Source organism: Vanessa tameamea, chromosome Z, assembly GCF_037043105.1.
Source record: "Vanessa tameamea isolate UH-Manoa-2023 chromosome Z, ilVanTame1 primary haplotype, whole genome shotgun sequence".
Lineage (NCBI taxonomy): Eukaryota > Metazoa > Arthropoda > Insecta > Lepidoptera > Nymphalidae > Vanessa > Vanessa tameamea.
Window position 1 is genome coordinate 264651 of NC_087341.1, and position 21281 is coordinate 285931.

Here is a 21281-nt window from a genome sequence, read left to right on the forward strand (position 1 = left end):
CGTTTATCGACACTCACACAAGAATATGAGCGTTAAAATGGGTATATACCATATGTCGAAATGACGAAATACCAAGTTACGATTCGCCGTTTCATCCGCGACTGTTGACGTGACAAGCGTGAATTTCCTTGATCCTTTTGTTATACTCGGTCTTTCTAGTGTATGTATATATTGAATTGGTCAAATAAATACGCGAAGAAATATTTGGCTAAGTAGATGTTTCATTGTTATAGGAGTTTCTTTTGGTCGGTCTGCGATCAAAATATATATAAATAAATATAGACAAGAACCTGTTTTTAGACCAAAACAGAGTAATACGCTTGTTTAGATGTTTTATAAAATCAAAGTTCTTATAGAATATACAACTGACCGACAACACTTTAGATAATATATTAGAATATATCTATTTGTTTGAACTGATTTAAAAATAAGTAACTCGTATCGCCGTGTCTGTCTTGGTTGAGGATGTGTAGATAAAGTTTTTCACGACGGGGAACTCTTTCGTTTCCCGGAGCACGGTTTGTGTTCGACGTACTCCGCGGCGTTCATATTCACTACACACGGACTGAATTTTAAGTATTCTATTTATCGATTCTGAATAACTTACCGCAATATTTGCTTAATTATGTTAATTGCACGACATATTTACTGGCATTTTCTGTAAAAAACACTGAAATCAAATAAATATATTATGTCAAACTCGTGTCAAAATAGCTTGATACAAATATTTTGATGTTCTTTAAAACATTAATGTTTATAACAACAAAAACTCTGACTTGAATTATTTTTCTACAAATTTAGGTGAGGCCCAATGGAGAGTATACGAGAAATTTGTTCTAAAATGACTGTCGGATAACCTGCTTCCTTTTTTAAATTGGTTAATATTTATAATTCACAACAGCGACTGTCTATTAGTATCTATTATTTGGGCTATTCATAGAACTACAAAGCCTCGAGAAATACAAAGCCGTATACGGCCGATGAGCGTAGGATTACATAGTACATATGTATGGACGAGCGATTTACTTTAAAATGCGATAAAATTAAACGTATGATATAATATTTAAAAAAAAAAGTAACGTAGAACTCTGTTGAACATTTATTTGAGATGTATTCACAACTGTGTAATTAAGTTTTGGATTATTTAGACAATTGTCAATTTGTGCCAATTATAAACTTAAATATCATTTACAAAAGAAGCAACGACAAAGTTCTATTTTCATTGCCGTACTCTTCCTCCAGACGTTGTGGCGTGTGGTGCCCACACCTAGGTCTAGGCACATGCTACATAGGTGACTATAACGAGGTACCTTTCTTTTGACAAAATTCTCTAGAAAATGTTCGCGTAATATTACGATAGTGATTTCTTCGAATATCCTCGTGATTGACGCTGTACCTACGAATGTATGTAAGTATGAAGCGGTTCTAATTATGTTATTTAAGTTGATAAGTAGTTCATCTATGGAAAAAAAATTGAAAACTCGCATGAAGTCGTTTATAAAAAAATGTCCATAACAATGTAAAACAAAAACATTAAAAGTATCTACCGGTTCATAAATAATATAAGATTATTTTCTAAAACTTAAAATCAAGTCCTCCTTACTGAGCTTGCGTCATGCGAACAGGTAAATATGTATAAGCCGAGATATCCATAAATCGTTCAAGTTAATTAACTATATAATCAGTGACTTGGTTAATAGCATTAGATGTGGTAGTTTTTCCACTCGAGCGCGAATGCTGAATCAACGATCATTCCGACGTCCATCAATAGACATCAGTCGCTCCAAGTGCTTTGTACTCAATACATGCCCATTGATAACACGTACCGTCTCTATCTATCTATTTGGAATTTATTTTTAATTTAAAATGGATAACTATGGTTTCGTGTACGATGAACTACCGGTCCAAAACAGGAAGTTGGAGGTGCGGGATGTGGCTGCTTATAGGACGAGGTTTGCGAACTTTCCGAGCCGGTCCACCGTGCACGCGCCCGCCTCCAAAACAGTCATCTGCTTAAGAACGTAAGTATTTCATGGATTTCTAAACAATACTTATATTTATTACACTTGCATAAAATGTTTTCTTTATCATATAAGACTCGTGGACGTGTGCATAACTCATATTTTATACGTCTACATGTACATAAGCATTTACGTCGTCTATGAGAATAGCTCCCCACCCTGCTGCTTTTGTCCAGAGATATAATTTATACTGTGCCTTGATATAAGACTTCTACATATAATTTAATGACTGAAAACCCAATGATTCACACTGTCCAACCGAACCAATAGCTGGAACCCAGGACCGCTAGAACAACATCGCAAAAACATGTACCAATAAAATGTTTTACGATTAATTCAATATTTTCCGTCCACGATGAGACGATGACAATTACGATTTTGTCTTATCACAAAGACTCTATCGTATCACTTTGAATGTTACCTATATCAGTTGTTAAATTTAAGTGGTGAGTGATAATTTGATAGTGTAAATATTTCAATATATAAATATATTTTAAGACTTTAATATGAGTTTTAAGAGTGTCTAGCTTAATATCTCGGCAATAAATAAGTAATTAAGACTCAGTAATTTGTAAACTTGTTTTGTAAAACCAAAAGCATCAATAATTTGTTGCTCTAGTTTATTTATTTTTAGTTATTTTAGTACTCTGATTTATTTTTCTTAAGAGGTGCGAGATCCCTAGGCCGCGCCCGGGCTATATGCAGGTTGCCTGAGTCGCCTATATTACTTGAGATAATCCGGGACTGATATCGCCTGACGTAAGCGAATCGTTTTTGTGTCCTCTGGGACATTAATACAACGGGAACTTGAGTAAACATGAGATACTTCTTTCTTAGAGTAACAAAATAATTTTAAATTATTGAGGTTACATATTAATATGTATGAATGTTCTGGTCTCATTTCTACCTAGTTTTCACAATTTAACATTTAAGTAATTATTCGTCAAGTCTGTATGACGGGCAATTGCTTGATTATGAAAAGTTTTCGTAAGTGTTTTATAATGATTTGTTCTAATTAATTAATGATTACACAAATTTATAGCTAACTTAATAGCATTTGGGCGTATGAGCTTCAACTAGGTTCCGATCATCGAGAGTCCAATGTGAGGTTAAAGCGGTATTATTATATAGTATTGTTGAGTGTCACTGGTCATTGTTCTTGATGTTATGCAAATCAAACGCTTGCTAGTCTATACCGAAACAAATAGTAGATACTGTTCTGGAGATCGTTGGTGACTGAGATCAGATATTTTTACATGAGACGATCTTGTTATATTTTTCTAAAAAAACCTCAAAATCTAAATTTAAACTAATCTCTCCCTTTATGCATAAAGTTAAATTCAAAAACCGCACTCATATTTTTACCTCCTATGTTTATACCTACAAATATTCTGCAAGTATTATTGATCTCTGTTTTTATTATTAGTGTAGATTGCTGGTCAATCATTCTCATTTAAACGGAAATTATTGATTACTTAGTACGACACAGATACCTACCAACTGCTCAGTGTTTATAAATATTGATCGACGTAGTCAGTATATCATATTATTCAATCTTAGAAACTAGAGCGTTACATTTCTTTTAAAATATTGCTCTTACGTGTATCATTACGTGTTGTTTTTTTATAACAACACCATCTATGTATATGGTTTGTAGTGTGATGTGACCATAAAAATTAACTTGTACCTACACCGTTTGAGCAGTACCTATGTATATCTCTACATTGTATAAAACAAAGTCGCTTCCCACCATCTTTATTCTGTCCGCTTAAATTTTTTTAAGATTTTTTTTAAGATTCTTTTAAAATACATAACGTATTTTAATGCGGTTTTTATCAAAAAGCAGAGGGATTCAAGAAAAAATACATGCGTATTTTCGTAGAGAAAAACCGAGAATTTCACAACAAGATGAAAAAAAGGGTATTTGAGTTTGTGTTTGTTCTGTTGTTCAATTTAAAAGTTGTATACATACTTTTATTGTACACGTATGAAATAGCGATAGGTAATAGTCAACTATAATATTGTCTAGGTAAGTAAGTAGGTATTTATTATTTGTAGTGACATTTACTATATTAATATAATATGGCATCAATAAAAGTCAATTAGTTCAAGTAAATTATATAATCGACTTAAAATTACACGATAAAGTAAAAACTTTACAAAATTTCACTTATTTTCGTAATGTTAAATTACCTAAAGTTTCACAAACTACGCCATCTGTCTTTTTATTGAGAAAGTATTTAAGTTCTATATAAGCGGAAAAACTAACACGGTAACACGGAAAAGCTATCATGTTGTACTAGATGGCGTTACAAGCCATAACTTGTCTGGAATAGGTTTTTTAAACGTTTGTATTATTACAAGCGTGTTTATGGCTAAATTAAAAAAATAAATCTATTAACGATATTTAAAAATAAATTAAATGAATTATTATAAAATAGACGTCTGGCCGCAAAGGACAAACTTGTTTGTTCGTAAAAGATTTTTATTATTACAAAATTCTATATTAAATTTTATTTACACTTTTGTCATAAGAAAATACAAAGATTATATTCATAATATTGAAACTTATATTCATTATTGTATATTTCAAAAACTTACATCTTAAATCGTCATAATTAACTTAAAATAAAATGAATAATGGTAACACACAAACAGTGAAAAATATAAATATTGTATTACTGGCAATATGAACATTTTATCATAATATAAGATTACTTGTTTTGAAAGTTGCAATTTTAAATTTGTAGAAAAATATTGTTATAAAGTTAAGATTTTGTTCGAGTCATTTATATGACCTGTTAATACTTCATATCATACTATTGTATTTATATCGTGCAATTAATTGTAAAGTCATCGAGTTCAAAATTATAACTTTAGTTAAAACCAGCGGTAGTGTTGACTCGAATTAGATAGCCGATTTACTATTTTGCAATGTAATTGTCGTAGGTTTGTTATATCTCCCGGGCTTAGATTGAATAATTGACGTGTCCGTACGCGCATGCGTCTTTATTACGACCAGAAGTGAGCTACGACTGTTCGAAGTCTGACGAAGGTGTTTCTTTGGCACTCGCCGTCGGCACTCTCTAGTGATCAGTGTTTAGTTAAATAGTGCACTTTATACGATCGTGTGCAGTCGCCGGGCATCATATTTTAGTCTAGAAACTACTCAAAACAGTTTAAAAGTTCCGGTAAGTCTTGAAAAGTACAAATATAAACTTTTTGCGTAAGATATTTGGCTGTATTTAACCCGCTTCGCGAGCGACGAGTTCACGTAACTTAGTATTTGTGGAGGGATAATTCAAACTTTTCTCCGAGTAGTGCTTCGTTTTTATGTTTTAACTAGTAACAGCATGCTTTATTTTTGTTCAAATAATTTATTTTTATTTCTTATGGAATGTTAAGTTGGCATGGAACGGGATTGGCTGAAAGATGGTTCTTATACATCCCTCGAACAGTTATTCAAAAATATGACAATATTGAAAAAAAAGAATGCAAAAAGAGTAATCCGGTTCAGAGGAAAAGCTCGGAGGAGATTAGAACCTTTTCTTAATCAGTATGTAAAGAACACACACAAGGCTTTTGCAGAGTGAGTAAAACATTGCACTATTAAACATTTACATTCAAATGCACATTTTCTGCATGTCGATACTGACTAACACCACTGACTAACTTACACCTGTCCATAACTACATGTGGCAATTAGAAGGAATTTGTTGTGACTTATTCAATTGCTGAGCAAAATTGGCAGTAGTTTGAAACACAATGTGCCAACCTCAAAGTGTGCATTTTGTATATCATACACTGCACTATTTCAGAGAGAGGACTTTTGACGAGGCGTTTAAGCAATTCCCAGCAATAATGCCTACCGTCAACTCTGAAGAAACCGCTCTGTTGAGGTGAGATGCTTTCCTAGATATTATTTCATTTTAAGAATGTAAATTTTGTTTATTATTTCTTTGTGTATATTTTTTTTTATAATTTGCCAAATAGTGTACTTAGACCTTGTATAGTTGTGTATTCCAATGTAGTTTTACTGAATTAAAAAGGTGTTGTCATTAAATATGTTATCGAATAATTGTTTATAACTATCTTTTAATTTTTTCTCAAAAAACAAGATGTGGAAATTAGTCTCTTGCCAAAGTCTTAAAACAAAATTAAATATGTAATTATTTCAAATATTCATTTATTTAAAATAATACTAGGAAATTGGAACTGACTCCTGGAAAACCCAATAGTAAAAAAAATTTCAATAACCTACCGCAATTTATTATTTTTAATTAAGTACTATAATCATAAAAAATCATAAAAAGCAGACTTAGTAGTTGAAGTACTGCAGACAATGTTAAACTAATGATGATGTTTAAAAACTTCTGTCCTATTTACTGGTTGTGTTAATGTGAGTGCAAACCACACCTCCGAGAATACATTTAAAATGTTCACTCGTGACAGTGGCAAGCAAACCCTATCAGTAAGGATATTATTGCAAACGAAAAACACATTTCGAGGACGAGATGTCGTTTTGTATTTCATTTACATAATAAAAGATTAAAGTCTATAAAAATAAAAGATTAAAGAAAAAAACAGAGTAATTGAGGCGAGTAAGCCGCTGCGGTACACACGGCGCTGCTAACTAATTGTGTTAGCCACCCGACTGTGGGACGAGATATTTCTTTATTTTTTCATTTATATATAGATATGATTACAAAGTAACATTGTGACTGTCTTATTTGCGTAAAACAATTGACTTCGTTAAGATGCCGGCCACTTCGGCTTGCTTATGGTTTCGAATGGTTTACCCGCTGAACATTTTTATCAACAATTCTATAGATAAGTAACGCATATTCGACATTTGGTAAATTTACACCTTTGGTTAAGCAATAAATGAAGATAAGTTCGTGGCGTTTAATTTGAAAAAGTCTATAGTAAGATATAGATTTTACACGTAAACATAAGTTGCGAACAGAGCCAGATTTGCGGGATAGCAACTCGGGTGTTAGCATCGGGGCCCACCATTAGAAAGGGGCTTGGTAATATGAGTTTTGATTTTTTTAGCTAAGGATAACCAAATTTGTTTACTACTGACTCGAAAATTATTAAATTGATCAAGGGCATCAAAACGCTATAATCCTGGCTTTGGACTAATATTAAAAGTGATTAGTAAACGAACCTGTATATTAGTTGAAAAAATGTACAATTAGGGTAAATTGTAGTATATTTAGACTTACCTAATAATAGTATACATGTGACCGAGCACGAGCAAGCTTAAATACCCTCTAAGTGGCATGCCGCCTCTACTGGCATGAATAGAACGTACTGCGAATGAGTTCCCTCGGTAGAGGAGATGATAACATCGATTTGAAGATCCCGATGGTGTTGGATAGTTTGGAACCACTCGTACATTGACCCCCAATCGTACATTCGGATGCAACAAAATTATAAAATTTCAATCAAATGAAAAATTGATACGATTACTTTTTGGGCATCAAACAGCCGATGAAAATTCGACCCTCATGAGTCACACGTATGAGTCGCGTATATCTGTCCGTCCATCTGTCGTTTTGAAGTTCGCCGCCCTCCCCACCGATTAACGGAAACCGAAGCGAAAATACCATGCCTTTAAATTTTAAACGCGAAATAATAATTTTGATATGGTCGCGTACACACTTGAAAGACAGATCTCTAAATTGTGATAACTTTTACATATTATTTCCAATCTACAACCATATCTGAGTTTTAGTTATAGTAAAACTGACTTTTAAAACTAGAGAACTATAACGAGACATGTCTCGTGAACTTTCCATCTGATATTTCACGATCTTAGAAAATAAAAGGTAATACTTTATAATGAAAACGTTAATCCGATCTCCTGAGGCGCAGCGCACGCTCCACTTTATTACAAGGCGTAATTATGCACCTACGTGTCCACTGCAGACCTCGAGCAGCTTATGAATATATGATACTAAACTACCAACCTGTCCTTGCCATTATAAAAATATATCGAATAGCACGTCTGTTCAAAACGAATGTCTTTAATTATTTACGCAATATGTTGTTCTCTTGACGGGTTTAAAGTTTGGGCTTGGGCGAGTAGAACCTTCGTATCATACAGCAGGAGCGACTAGTACGTTTCTCAATATCTTGATACAAAAGCGTGGACTTCGTAGTTGTTGAGTTTCAGGCAGTATCTTTATGTTACTTCATTGAAACACACTGTAATTAAAATGCTGGAAAACAGTAACTACTGAGTTGCTTGCCGGTTCTTCTCGGTAGAATTTACTTTCCAAACAAGTGGTAGATTTATATTTAATTAAACACTGGAACGTAACGATTCAAAAGTGCTTTTATGAGCGTGCTTGAATAAAGTATATTTTGATTTTGAGTTTTCGAATTTCAATAATTCGAGAGCTTCTGGGCCGTGCTCGGCGTGCCACTGAAATAAGAGTGGAAAATGAAAAATGTCCGAGACATGCAAATGAATATTCTCCTTAAATTTTTATGATTATGGTCGAATTTCGACCAGTGGACGGACACCACTCGAAAGCGTGGCGCGATATAGCATTTGTTAATTTCTACGTAGAATAAAGAACGATTCTATTGTATTTGGTTGCGCATGAATTTTTTTGGAAAAAATAACTGTTGATTCTTGCTGTCAGTCTCATTCTTAGTATAATAATAATAATACATAGTTAATTTGATTACTATTATTAGTGGATTTACCGATAATAATATAGGAAATATATATAATTTTTCTAAATTGTCTATATGTAATGTTCGAGTTTAAATGAAATAGTGCCGAAGCATTGAACGCTGTAAAGCGGAAGGTTTAGAATGGTTTGCGGGGAATACCTCTATAAGCGCGCTTAATTGCTTCGACTTATGACGTTCCACCAGCTATTTCTCATTTCTAAGACTGTCGCTGCCTTAAAGGTTTATCTGTGGATTAACACACTGAAATTTCAAATCTGGAAGCTTTCAAAATGAAACAGTCAACATTTTTTTTAAAATACTTTTTATGCTCTCATCAGACACATCACTTGCGTACTAAAACACTAAATACTAAAATATGAACAAATCCAAAATTTTTCGATATCACGTATCGTATGTTCCAGCGAAATATTAATTTAAAGTATAATATAGCATATTTAATGTTAGATGTAGGCCACGTTAAAACGTGATCCATACGAAATGAGGTCGTTGCGAAACAAAGATTTCTTTCAAACACTCATATGTATTTGCGCCGTATTTTTTTAAACCTGTATTGAAATCACATGAAATTCTCGTGAAAATAATGAACTGCGGATGTATTTCAAGATATTTGAATCGGTTTTCTAATATGAGAGCGATTACCGATAATGGTTGAACGGATGGTCGCGCTCGCGCTGATATCAAGTTACCGGATGATTATTCGTCGTTACATATTGATCACATTTAATATCCAACCGGATTAAGAAATTATGATCACCGAGTAGACCATAATTTTTCGTAGGTCAGTATGAATTACATAAACGGCTTCATGCAATTATTAAAAAAAGGTTTAAAATCGAAGAGCATGGGTCGTGCTACTAGTTCACAAATTGAAAGTACTGTCCCCGGCCTCGTCCTGGCGGAGTGCCAAAGCGCGCGGTCGATTCCATCCCGTGAAAGCGGGCCACGGTTTGCGAACCCGGCTGACGGCGAAGGCTCTGTTCTATCAGATATACGGTGGCCCGAAGCGCAAACTTGTTCTTTGTGCTTATTTAAATAAAAAGACTAATTATTTTCCTGTTCCTGGGTATACTCGTAAGCGATACAAACCGAACACAATCTACTTATCTATAAATGAACAGAGCAAGTCTTTCTGGTTTATTGTACTTAAGTTTAAGCCTGTTAAAGGGTTAATCTATTCCAGAACGAACCGACTCGGATTTCAAAGTACGTACACAGGTTGAATGATCGATGCCTACTGCAAGAGAAGGGCACGTCTTGATGATACGTTTGTTTGTATTTTACTTAAACGTACATCAAAGTGCAGTATTCACTGCACATTAAAGTGACGCGTTAAAGAATAAGCTATAAATACCATGTCAAAGCAACAAACTTAAAATAGTAAATTACGTAGATAGTACCCGTTTCGCCACCAGATGACCTCGCGGTATCTCCACCCACCGACAGTGTTATAATGTTCTGCTGATCACAGCTCCGTGGTTCCAACGAAACCATAGTCCTATTTGTACTTCAGTCATTGCATGCTAATGCTCAATCGATATTGACCGAGTTTTACTCGGATAACAGTATCCAGATTTCATGTTCAACAAAGTCGCTGTGTTAGTGCTTGAAGCTGATTCAAAAACTCATGTCCATTTGGGATTTGACTAAATAACTCGTACAATTATTATTATCTATTAAAGACGGCTTTAATATTTTCTCAAACACTGGAACGTGGAATAAACCCTGCAAATTCTAAGCAATGAACGAGACAAACCTTTTCAGAATAGTTGTTTTTTTTCTAGGCACGATGACTAACTTCTAATTACTAAGTTAATTGGAATAGCGATGAGGTCTCGTTGCGCAACCGAAGCTGGCGTGTAACTGTGGCTAACTTGCTTGCTACCAGATACAGCTTCTGACCACATCACCGCATCCGATACTAACGATTAAATCGCACTATTGAATATCTTCTAAAGACATTTAAATTAAAAAAAAAAGAATATTTGATCATTTGATATTTCACTATACACACTTTTTATACGCGGCGATTGGACTCCGCGTGGGCCCGTCTGGGGAATTATTCAATCGATAAACATCAATATTCTGTTTTGCCTGTAAGATGAGTGGGTCAGTATAATTACGGGCACAAGGGATATCACTTCTTAGATAAACCGGTCGAGCCCGCGGTGCCAAAAATAAAATTAGTTCCTAAAACATCTGTACTTACATTCAGTGTAGTGTAAAGACGTTTCAAAGTCAGTACAAAATAACCAGTAGTGTCCGCGGCTCAGAAACATGCTCAGTGCTTGTGACCTACACAAACGACAAACTCCTGCAACGACTAATACAAGTACGAGCCGAGATAGCCCAGCGCAGAACGCGTGAATCTTAACCAACTTAAGGGCAACTTCAAACACGTGCAAGGATCGATGAGTTCTCATGTCCACCAATCTGCAGCGGAGGAATGCGGTGTAGTAAGCCTTAAACCTTGTCCTAAAGAGGAGAAGAGGCCTTTGCACAGTCGTGGAGGAAATTACGTTACATTTATAAATGATGAAATTGTAAGTTATGTAATACTTACTTGGAATCGCGGTTATCTGTAGTTTGTACTATGTACAGGACTATTTTAATTTTGTTATGACGAACCGGTCATGAAGTCGAGGCAAGTTCGTTTCGAACCTGTGAGGCAGCTGTTTATACTTAAGAGTATAACTAATTTATACTCTAAAGTAAAAACTAAGCAACGGCCAGGAGACATACCACCGCTGAGGAAGATATCTTTTTTGTTATTAAGAAGAGGGACAGAAGACTTGGCCTTAATACTTCAAAAATGATTTATCCCGTTTAATTTATTTAAACCCAAACAACTAACGAATACATCCTCGAAAATAAATTTAATCTACAAATTATTTGTCTAAATTGTTTACATTGTGAATCACAATGTATATAATATAAGCGTTCCTTAAAACTTCGTTGAGTTTGTTACACATAACCGAACCTTTTTAGCCAGAACTTCAATAATAAAATATTATTCGAAACATATTGTTGCTGAAATATTATGCAAACATTAAAACGCTTAACCCAATTTGTAAATTTCGAACACTCGAATAAAAATGATAATTACGTTTATTTAAACATTCATTAATTTCCCACTTTAATTAAAAACGTTTCTATTAACCTGAGTCAGCGTTGAACGTTAGTTAATATTATCCAGATTGCATTGTTTAATTTGCACTCGATGGTAAAACTGTCAGTAAAACGAAATATTTTTAATCCTCGGTCTGTATAAAAGACACAGGACGAGTTACTTTATGACGTATGAGTAATCATTGGCGCACAAGCCAACGAGTGATGTTTGCCAATGGTCGGCACCATTCCGATCTATGCAATCCCTAAAATAAGCATTTTTAGTTAGACCGGATGCAGGGACTGTCCGTTTACACCCCAAATATGAGCTCGATATAGTAATAATATTATAATAATAAATATATTTGCAGTAGCAAAGTTATTTTACTCTGGCAAATTAATTGGGCACCCTTGCCAACGCGTCGGTGTTAGGTCGGTAGTGGGTCTGCCTCGTCTGCGTCACAACCTGGGCTCACTCACCCTTGTACTATAACGCTATAATGCAGACTCGTTCATGGTCATTGGAAGTTCCCCTCCAGAATAATAGTTTTTCTATTTTTGGTCGTGATTTTTTCATTTTATTGATAAAATGTTATTTTTACACTCTTTATTGATCGTAATTATCTTATACATGAAATTTAATTGATTTTAATGCATGTATTCTTCATTATTATTTAACTTACAGAAAAGTAGTTGCACACGCGACCGTAAAGCCATAAAAACAAAGTTAATTAATTTACTCACGAAAAACGAGTTTGGTAGTCAACATCTGCGCCTTTATTTTGCATTTCAAAGCTGAATAAATTGAAAGAATCACTGATGTACATATTTTAGGTTTAAACTAAGCGGGAAGCTTGTATTTATTATCAAAACTCCGGTTAGGAATCGAACTCGCGACGCACGCTTGCGGCATCGCTAGGCGGCCCGTATACCGTTGAGCTATCAAGCGAGAGAAACATTTTATGAAAATGAACGAGTGAATATAGTTTTCTAAGTATATTTACTTGTAGCTATTTATATAAACAGCCGTAAACTTTGCATTTCATTAAAACGTAGTGTTCAGTCAGGCGGCGACCTCGGCCGAGTTATTTCTCAGCAAGCGTGTGACGTCTAAAGTCTATCTGCTTCCTTTCTTCTAATCAAGTTAAAAGCTACGGCGGAGCTGCACGATTTGTACAATTATAGCCTTTATTTTAATCGTATTAAGGTTAATTCAACTTTATCGAAGCGTTCATGCAGCTCCTTGTAACGGATGATTATTGAATACAAAGAGATTTTTCTTTCATTATTCCGTGCCTACTCCAATATTGCTAATAACTATATCTTTAATGTGATACGCCTACGATTTTAAAATATGTTATTGCTTGCGGATTGAATAGAGCGACGGAATTGTAATTTCATTCGGATCGACCAATTAAAATTTCCAGACCTCGATGTTTTGATTGTGATTGATCCATTGTTTTAAATTCAGCTTAACTCGAGTCTCATCTTCTATGCGATTTGTAAACTAATCATAAGTTGAAATAAAATTTGTCAGCGGGAAGTCAATGCTACACTCGAGTATTCTTTCGTGATCATGAGCTTGCCCAGATGCCGAGACGGCCCAGTGGTTAGAACGCGTGCATCTTAACCGATAATTTCGGGTTCAAATCCAGGCAAGCACCACTGAATTTTCATGTGCTTAATTTGTGTTTATAATTCATCTCGTGCTCGGCGGTGAAGGAAAACGTCGTGAGGAAACCTGCATGTGTCTAATTCCAAAGAAATTCGGCCACATGTGTATTCCACCAACCCGCATTGGAGCAGCGTGGTGTAATATTCTCCATACCTTCTCCTCAAAGGGAGAGGAGGTCTTAGCCCAGCAGTGGGAAATTTACAGGCTGTTTATATATGTATGTATGTATGAGCTTATGTTTGACACAGTTCGTGTGCCTTGATTTCATGACGGGCACGAGGTGCTCTTCGTCATCACCCAAAGTATAATAGCATATTACGACGCTTACTTTCATTAGAATGTATCATGTGGTGGGACATCGCTGGCAATATCATTGTAAATCGGTTTTTATAAATTAACAGCCAGGAAAAGTTCCCCGGCTGGACAGAGGAATGTTTGGAGTATATATATATATATGTGAGCTGCTCGAGTGGTAGTTGATATCATCATCACTTACATCAGTAAATGTTGTGATTTCTGCAAAATATTTCCTTCTCAGCCCAGATTGACGATATGTGTCATAAACGAGAATTGACCACGTGACTCCGTTGCTTGCCCGGATCTAAATCCGCTACACATACACGTATGTGGACAATGGGATCTCCCTCTCGGATCACTTTATCACAGATCTTTTGTTATTTATTTGGATAGGTATATATGTATCTACATCAAATATTTTTTTAATAAAATAAACCCCCAACCTCCTTTCGTCTTTCAAAATTTATAAGCGTGTCTTTATTAATAATACATTCTTAATTAAAAAGGGATTAATTTGTACTCGACGTCAATTCGTTCTCCAAACTTGCAATTTACTCACTAACGTTTATTGCGCAAATTTGTTCGAACGGCTAACTCAACTCACTTGGTGGTAGCCACCCAGTCACACAGAAATGCTTAGTTTTCTTGTATTCCGGTTTGACGGGTGTAATTAAGAAGAGAGCCGGTGTAAATGCAGGCACAATAGAGACAATATCTTTATTACTAAAGTGAGTGGCAGATTAGTGATGTAACAAATCTTACAGTGCAGATATCTATGGGAGGTGATGACCATTTTCTTTACGTATTAGGTGGGCGGAAGAACAAATGTGCCACCAGATGTTAAGTGGTCTCCGCCGCCCAAAGATATTGACGCGTTAAGCAATATGCCTTTACATTCCTTATATCGCCTATGTGGCATCGAGATTGTTGGAAACAAACATGTCTCTTGTGCCTGTAGTTAATCTGCCTCGCTAACCTACTGTACTGGGTGATACCTAAAGCCCTACCACCGAGTTAAACCACTGAGCTGCCATCAGGAAGCTAATATCCAGTCTGCCTACCTATGTTAAATAAAAAAACTAATCATCGGACCGTGAGCCCTCGAAACGATTCATATTAAAAATAAGCGCATAACGAACGATACCGCCTACATAATCTAAACTTATTATATTTCATTTAATAAATGGGTACAATACACAACTTCAACAATAGTGTATGTTTCAATTAATCATCATATTCGCTTTTGAAGGTCATTAATATAATAAATATATTTTACAAATAGGATGTGAGATTGACAGACTAAAATGAGAAAGTATTTTACACTAAATTAAATAGAACGTCCAGCGACGGTAAACACGTTAAGTCCTTTACGTTATATCACTTCGTGTCGTCTGAAATTGCGCGATAACGTCACAGAACAGCGACTAAACAATCCTTCCCCGGGGTCTTAACTTTGACCAAACGGCAGAAGCTACAATAACGTAACTACAGTAATATTGACTACTGGGTATCTAACTGTAATCCTTGTCGGAGAAGAATTTTCAATTCTAAGCAAAAGTTCCTTACTTACGTTATGGTTCCTCGTGTTTCGTTTTCTGGTCATTTTATACATTACAATAAGCTTAATTTTACCACCAGCCTGCTGCCAATCGACAGTATGGATGACATAGAGCTGAAGAACATCCAACTCCAGTTTCCGAGCGTACGTCGCTTCAGCGACAGCTCCTGCCAAGAGCTGCGCGTCCATACCGACCGCGGGGACATCATGGTGGCCGTGCAGGGCGACCGGTCCAAGCCCGCCATCCTCACCTACCACGACATCGGCTTGAACTGTAAGTCATTTATACTACGTTTCTGTCAAAGCGAATGTCCTTAACTGCTTTAATTGTTTGTTATAATAATAACTATTTCGCGCTAATTTATGACTATACTATAATATTTTAATTTAAATCTCTTAAGGCAAGATTTGTAGAGTTAGTATTGTGTTCAAGTAAATTGTGGCAACGCAATACAAAAATCATACATACAGAGCAGTACAAAATAATAAGTACTTTTGTTTATTCATATAAGTATTTATATAAATACATTAGTTACGGCGCTATTCGAAGCATTGACCATTTTTGAACCATATCTATCGCAAGTAACGCATCTTGTCGTGGAAGCATATGTATGTATATATTGTCCTACAGCAGGAATATGGACCCCAGCGATCGGCTAAAAGACGAAACTTCTAATTCTTCTGATCTTATACTTATTCCTGGCATGAACAGTACGTGCGTTACAATTGCTAATTATTTTTTACCAATATAGATTAAATTATCATAATTATATCGAGAAGCATCTTCAAATAAAGTCAAATATCGTGTCGTCGTGAATATTTGACTTTATTTGAAATTATTCTTAAACTTTACTTCCTTGATTTTACACAAAGATCGTTTATAAAAGAATAGTTCTGTAATCGTGACGTTTGTCAGATGGAAGAGACCGTTGTTTATGTTAAGTGCAAATTTTTATTCACTCACTAACCGTGTACCCAATCGGATATCCTATTGGGAAACATTGGTTTTTTACTTTTTAATACCGATTTCTAGATTTCTAACTTAAAATGACGAACTTCCATACAAACTTTCAGAGTCATTTTCACCCTCTTAAACGATGAATTAAATGTAACTCATTAACATAAGCCTACCTATTTTCGTATTTCCAATACCAGAAATGACGGCATCCTATACAAACTTCATCATCATTTTGAAAAATCCTCTCACCTAAGTTCTGTAAAGAATTCCCGTGCAATATTTCAGCGTGTTAGACCCACGTGTTTTTCATAATCACTGTATTTAGTTAATCAAAGTATTGGTTATATCCATGCTCTTTTGTCATTTGAATGGAATTTCATTGATTCCTCTGCTATAGAAATCCTGCAGATGGGAATCGATTGTCTCCAAAGTGTTTTTCATCGTCTCTTCAGATTTGAAATATTTCTTCTGTTAAAATATATAGATATAGGAAGTCGAAAGAAATGGAAATCAGTTCGAGCAATGTTTAATGTCTTTTACACCTTTAAAGACGTATCACTTTAAATGTTACCCACGTCAGTTGGTGATTTTAAGTGCTTAGTGAAAAGTAGATGGTGTAACATTTTCAATAAAAAAAAAAAAAAATAGACGTTGGAGTTCTAGTAACCCTGTAGTTTTGGAACGTTTCGCTGTGCAGTGTGCGGAGGAACATTATCGTGTCATAAACTAAAGCAATTGGCAATTCTCGGTCGTTCGAGCGCGTCCATCATCGTTTACAATCATTTTCTCACATAGTACCTCTACAGTAATTGTTGCGGTGGATCACAAAAATCTATTATGATTAAGGACTTAATTATCGCTTGACGCAGGTTTGCGTGGCTGCCTCCCCTGACCATCCAGTGCGAGAGACTTTTCCGATTGTCATACTGAATTAGCTTTTCATCACAAGAACCAATTTAGATCCCCGATGTTGATTCAACAAGTTAAGGCGAGGTACTTTGCGAATCAGTATCGTTTTATCACTCACGTCGGAGGCTCCTGCTAATTTCAGCGCGACTTATGGTGAATCGGCTTTTAATAATTCGAACCTATTTCTTTTTCAATCAGCCGCGTGACTCTTCGATCTTGGTCATTTCGATCAGAGAAAAACGTTCTCGGTATTCATTCTTCCATTATTCCAACAACCTAAAAACGCACAACCACTTACGTTTACGTTCGTAGTACCTGATCAATACGCGTCGTTGAAGTTGCGTGCCGTCTGTGGAGCGTTAAAGCCGGTGACGGTACTCGTATCCAAAAATAACGCGCTGTTTCGATTTTCCTCTAGGCTCAGAAACAGCGACATCAAAGCTAAATAGACCGCGGAAAAAATGCAAGTGTTTTTTTAATATCTATGGATGGTGGTGGACCGCACCATCACGTGGCTCTTTTGCCCGCCTACTAACTTACCTATTGCGAAATAGTATTACCTATTATATAAAAACTAAAAAGAGCTGACTCAATATTATAAAAAAAAAACAGTTTTTCCTAATGTACATATGTACTGTTATCAAATATATTTTGAAAACCGTCATTCATTGTAGTAATTTTACCCCAGAGTAGAATATCATGGGATTTGAAAGAACCTAAAATACACAAGGCTATCTATATCCACCTTAGTTAAAATATTTATTTTTTTACTTCGAATACTGCAGAGCTCGGTCTACTCGCCAATCCATTAATATGGGTGTCCCGAAGGAGCTTAGCATCAAAGGTCATATCAAGGAGTTCTTTTGTTTCTATGACGTCCAATGCTTGCCCATTTAGAAGTCGATTTGTTTTTCTTTTCATACGTTGGGCGTAATGACATTAATACTACATACATACATAAGATATGTTTTTTACACGTGTGAATGAGACACTTACAAAAATTGATTTACCAACCTTCCCCAAGCGAGCCTGTCTTTGGAGTTTTGATCGGAAAAGAGTTCTGTCTGTAGCATGTGTGCACTTAGTAATTCGAAAGGTGTTATATGAGGAGTACAATACCTCGTCAATATTCTATCAATGGCCGCGGGTTGCTACGTTACGGTTATCGACGTAACAAGCCAGTCGTCGGACTTTACCTAGCTCATTAATAGGTCATTTAAATTAATGGATCTGATTATGTTCTTTTTCTCTTTTTATTTCCTCAATGACAGCAATTGTATTAAAGCTCATCATATTTCTGAGACGCAGGAGGTCAATTTGAAACAAATATTTTTGATTGCCGATACAAGAATGTCAGTAAATCAGTTAACCAGCAATTCATTTACGAATCAAGGTTGTCCTCGATATACAGCCTACAGCGACTGATAGCCTTCTTGCGTTATCATTTGAAATCGATGCTCGTTTTACGTCGCTTTACATAATATTGTACATGAGAACGTATATATTTAACGGTATGTTTTTAATCATAAATCATGAATAAAATTTGTTGGCATTGCGTCGTTTCTATTAATATTCTAAGGAAGACCGATAACGGTTTTTTAAAGTAACGGTTCAGAGTTACTGACTGTTTTGATTTAAAGGATGAGTGAGCCCGTGTACACGTACAGGGTAACATCTGAGCGCTCCGACAGCGTCAGCTGTGCTTCGTTTTTCTTGCAGTGCCTTTATGTGTCTAAAGGCGAAGGTTCTGGTTACCCTATTGCTCGTCCAAAATATTTTACAAATTTATTCGAAAACACAAGATTCGCAACAGTCAGTTCAATAATGAAAAAAGTGCTGTTAAAACTTGAAGGGAAAACGGACCGGTATATGAGCACACGTCTTTATTAATATTTTGACTTCAATAACACCAACCCAAGTCTCTGCAGTTAGTAAGTATAGTTTGCGTCTGTTCGTGAATTCGCTTCTTTCTCATTTAAATAATTTATTCCGGGAGATTTTAAAGTAAGTTTGAACAGTCGTGGCGTGAAAACAATAGTAACATTCAATTAGGGCAGAAACGCTGACGCCGAATACATCATGCGGTACATCTACATATACGGTATACGAGTAAAGTAAACAAACGCTTATATCTTTATTATACATAAGCAAAGTTAATACACTTTTTAGTTGGTTAACTTTAAAATAATCCAGTAATAAAAGTTACCATTTACAATTTGATCGGCGCTCTTAGAGATATATTTAAACAAACCACTGTGAAGACGTGGGGCGTGTGCTAAGATGCATTAGCACAGTAGATACCAGATAAAGATATATTATATTCGAATACGGGTTCAGATATTGTCTCTTTATATATAGAATATGTATTGCACTGAAAGCATTTTCCGCGACAACGCTACAACCTTGAGAAGAGCAGAACAAAATACAAATATGCTCGACCAAGGTGCGAAGGTGCGAAGGTGTGCGAAAAAAATACACGATTAAATAGAAAACACACTCAACTCATACAGGAGTAAACTCACATGCTGAGCCATATATACGTGTCCGTGTGTGTAATATACCTAAAATGATTAGACATATTTTGTTCGTACGTGTATTTTATTATAATGCATACCTTCCAATGGTCCTTAATTGCAACCAATGCTTTAGTACAATTAAGCTTAAGGTCTGATTTAAACTCCGCCGAAACACAGCCTAGTCTAAAACGCTTTGGCAATACAAGCTTTTAGTAAAAACAAATTTACTCTTATTTCCTAGACTAATCCTACGCCCGACTCATTCTTAACATTCACCTACCGGGGATTCCAAACAATAATCCGGGTTTTTAATACACCGCCCTGGTCAGATTTTTCTAATACTGAACTCGGAAAAAATTCGAAAGCTTTTAGAGCATTTTATATCGACTTGCTCGGGTGCACGCGATTTTCTTAAAAAATCTTATAGACCATTTCAACTGCACTCTTTTAAAAGAGGGAATATAGACCATGCTCTTTACGCACTACAGTCTGACTATGCAAAGTCGGTCAATCGCTCCCGGCGCGCCTGATATAGAGCAGAATATCGGCATATATATCTCAAAACGTAGAAACAAGGTCATTCGATCCGTTTTTATATTTAGATTAATTTTAAATTGTACTTCGACGTCAATATAACGCTACGGGGGGGAGAGAGATTTCCGGTTCGCTAAACAGTAGCGGGCGCTAGTTAAATATTAAAACAACAATATATTTTATATAAAAAGCGCCGCATGAACGCAATCAATCGTTCAGTTCCTATTCATAAACCGACCTGACGTTTACCCTGGAGCTGGTCAGTGTAGTGTATATTTAGATCACAGCTTGACATATTATTCCTCAACCGTTGAATGGACGAAACCGCAAACAAGCGTCAGTTCACGGCGGACCGAATGAATACAATATGAAGTGCAGGAGTCACCATTATTGCATCGGTGCACACATCCCATTATGTGTCATTTGTCGAGTCATCATGTCTCGGCTACATAATTACGCCTTTCACGATGCGCGCTCCGTATCTATTTTTCTACACTGTTGACCTTTTCTCGTTCGATTATCATATAAATAATAAAAATCACCGACGAAATATCGCCTTATATAACATTGTAACTTCGGGCTTTAATTTATGGGCCGCCCCCGTCTTCGTTGTCGTGTTCGATTGCGGCTTAGGAAACTTATTATGTTTCGAATAAGCGCATTTTTTGTGCAGGTCGAGGACGTGGCATATCATAATATCGAATGAAAATCACGTTAATATTTCCCTGTCGGTTTCAAAGACGAGCAGAATGTTTTACATTGACATCGGTCCCGTTGCTCTATAGTGTTAGGTCCCTATCTACCGATCTTCAGACAAGCCAGTATAAAGATCAGTAATTTCATAGGTAAGATAAACTTAAAAAAGGCGCAGTCGATTATTCTCGACGAAGACTGGTCTACTAAGGTCATATTATGAAGCACTACCTTTGTATGTTCTCAAACAAAGATGCATACTCTATTCCTTCACGATCGTATTCCGATGGGAGATCAATCAAAC

General features: G+C 35.7%; 1 protein-coding gene across 4 annotated transcripts in view; it reads left to right on the plus strand.

Moving 5' to 3' along the window:
* Window positions 1–1628: 1628 nt before the first annotated feature.
* LOC113403975 (protein NDRG3) overlaps window positions 1629–21281 on the plus strand; it is a 72285-nt gene continuing 52632 nt past the window's right edge. Inside the window, exons 1-4 of one of the 4 annotated variants that reach the window (XM_026644679.2) lie at window positions 4879–5212; window positions 5427–5610; window positions 5840–5920; window positions 15448–15641. In XM_026644679.2, coding sequence (XP_026500464.2) covers window positions 5432–5610; window positions 5840–5920; window positions 15448–15641 — 454 coding nt within the window. In that variant the 5' untranslated portion in view covers window positions 4879–5212; window positions 5427–5431. Of the gene's footprint in view, window positions 2022–4878; window positions 5213–5426; window positions 5611–5839; window positions 5921–15447; window positions 15642–21281 lie in introns of those variants that run through there. The other 3 variants (XM_064220536.1, XM_026644684.2, XM_026644681.2) reach the window with 3 other exon arrangements.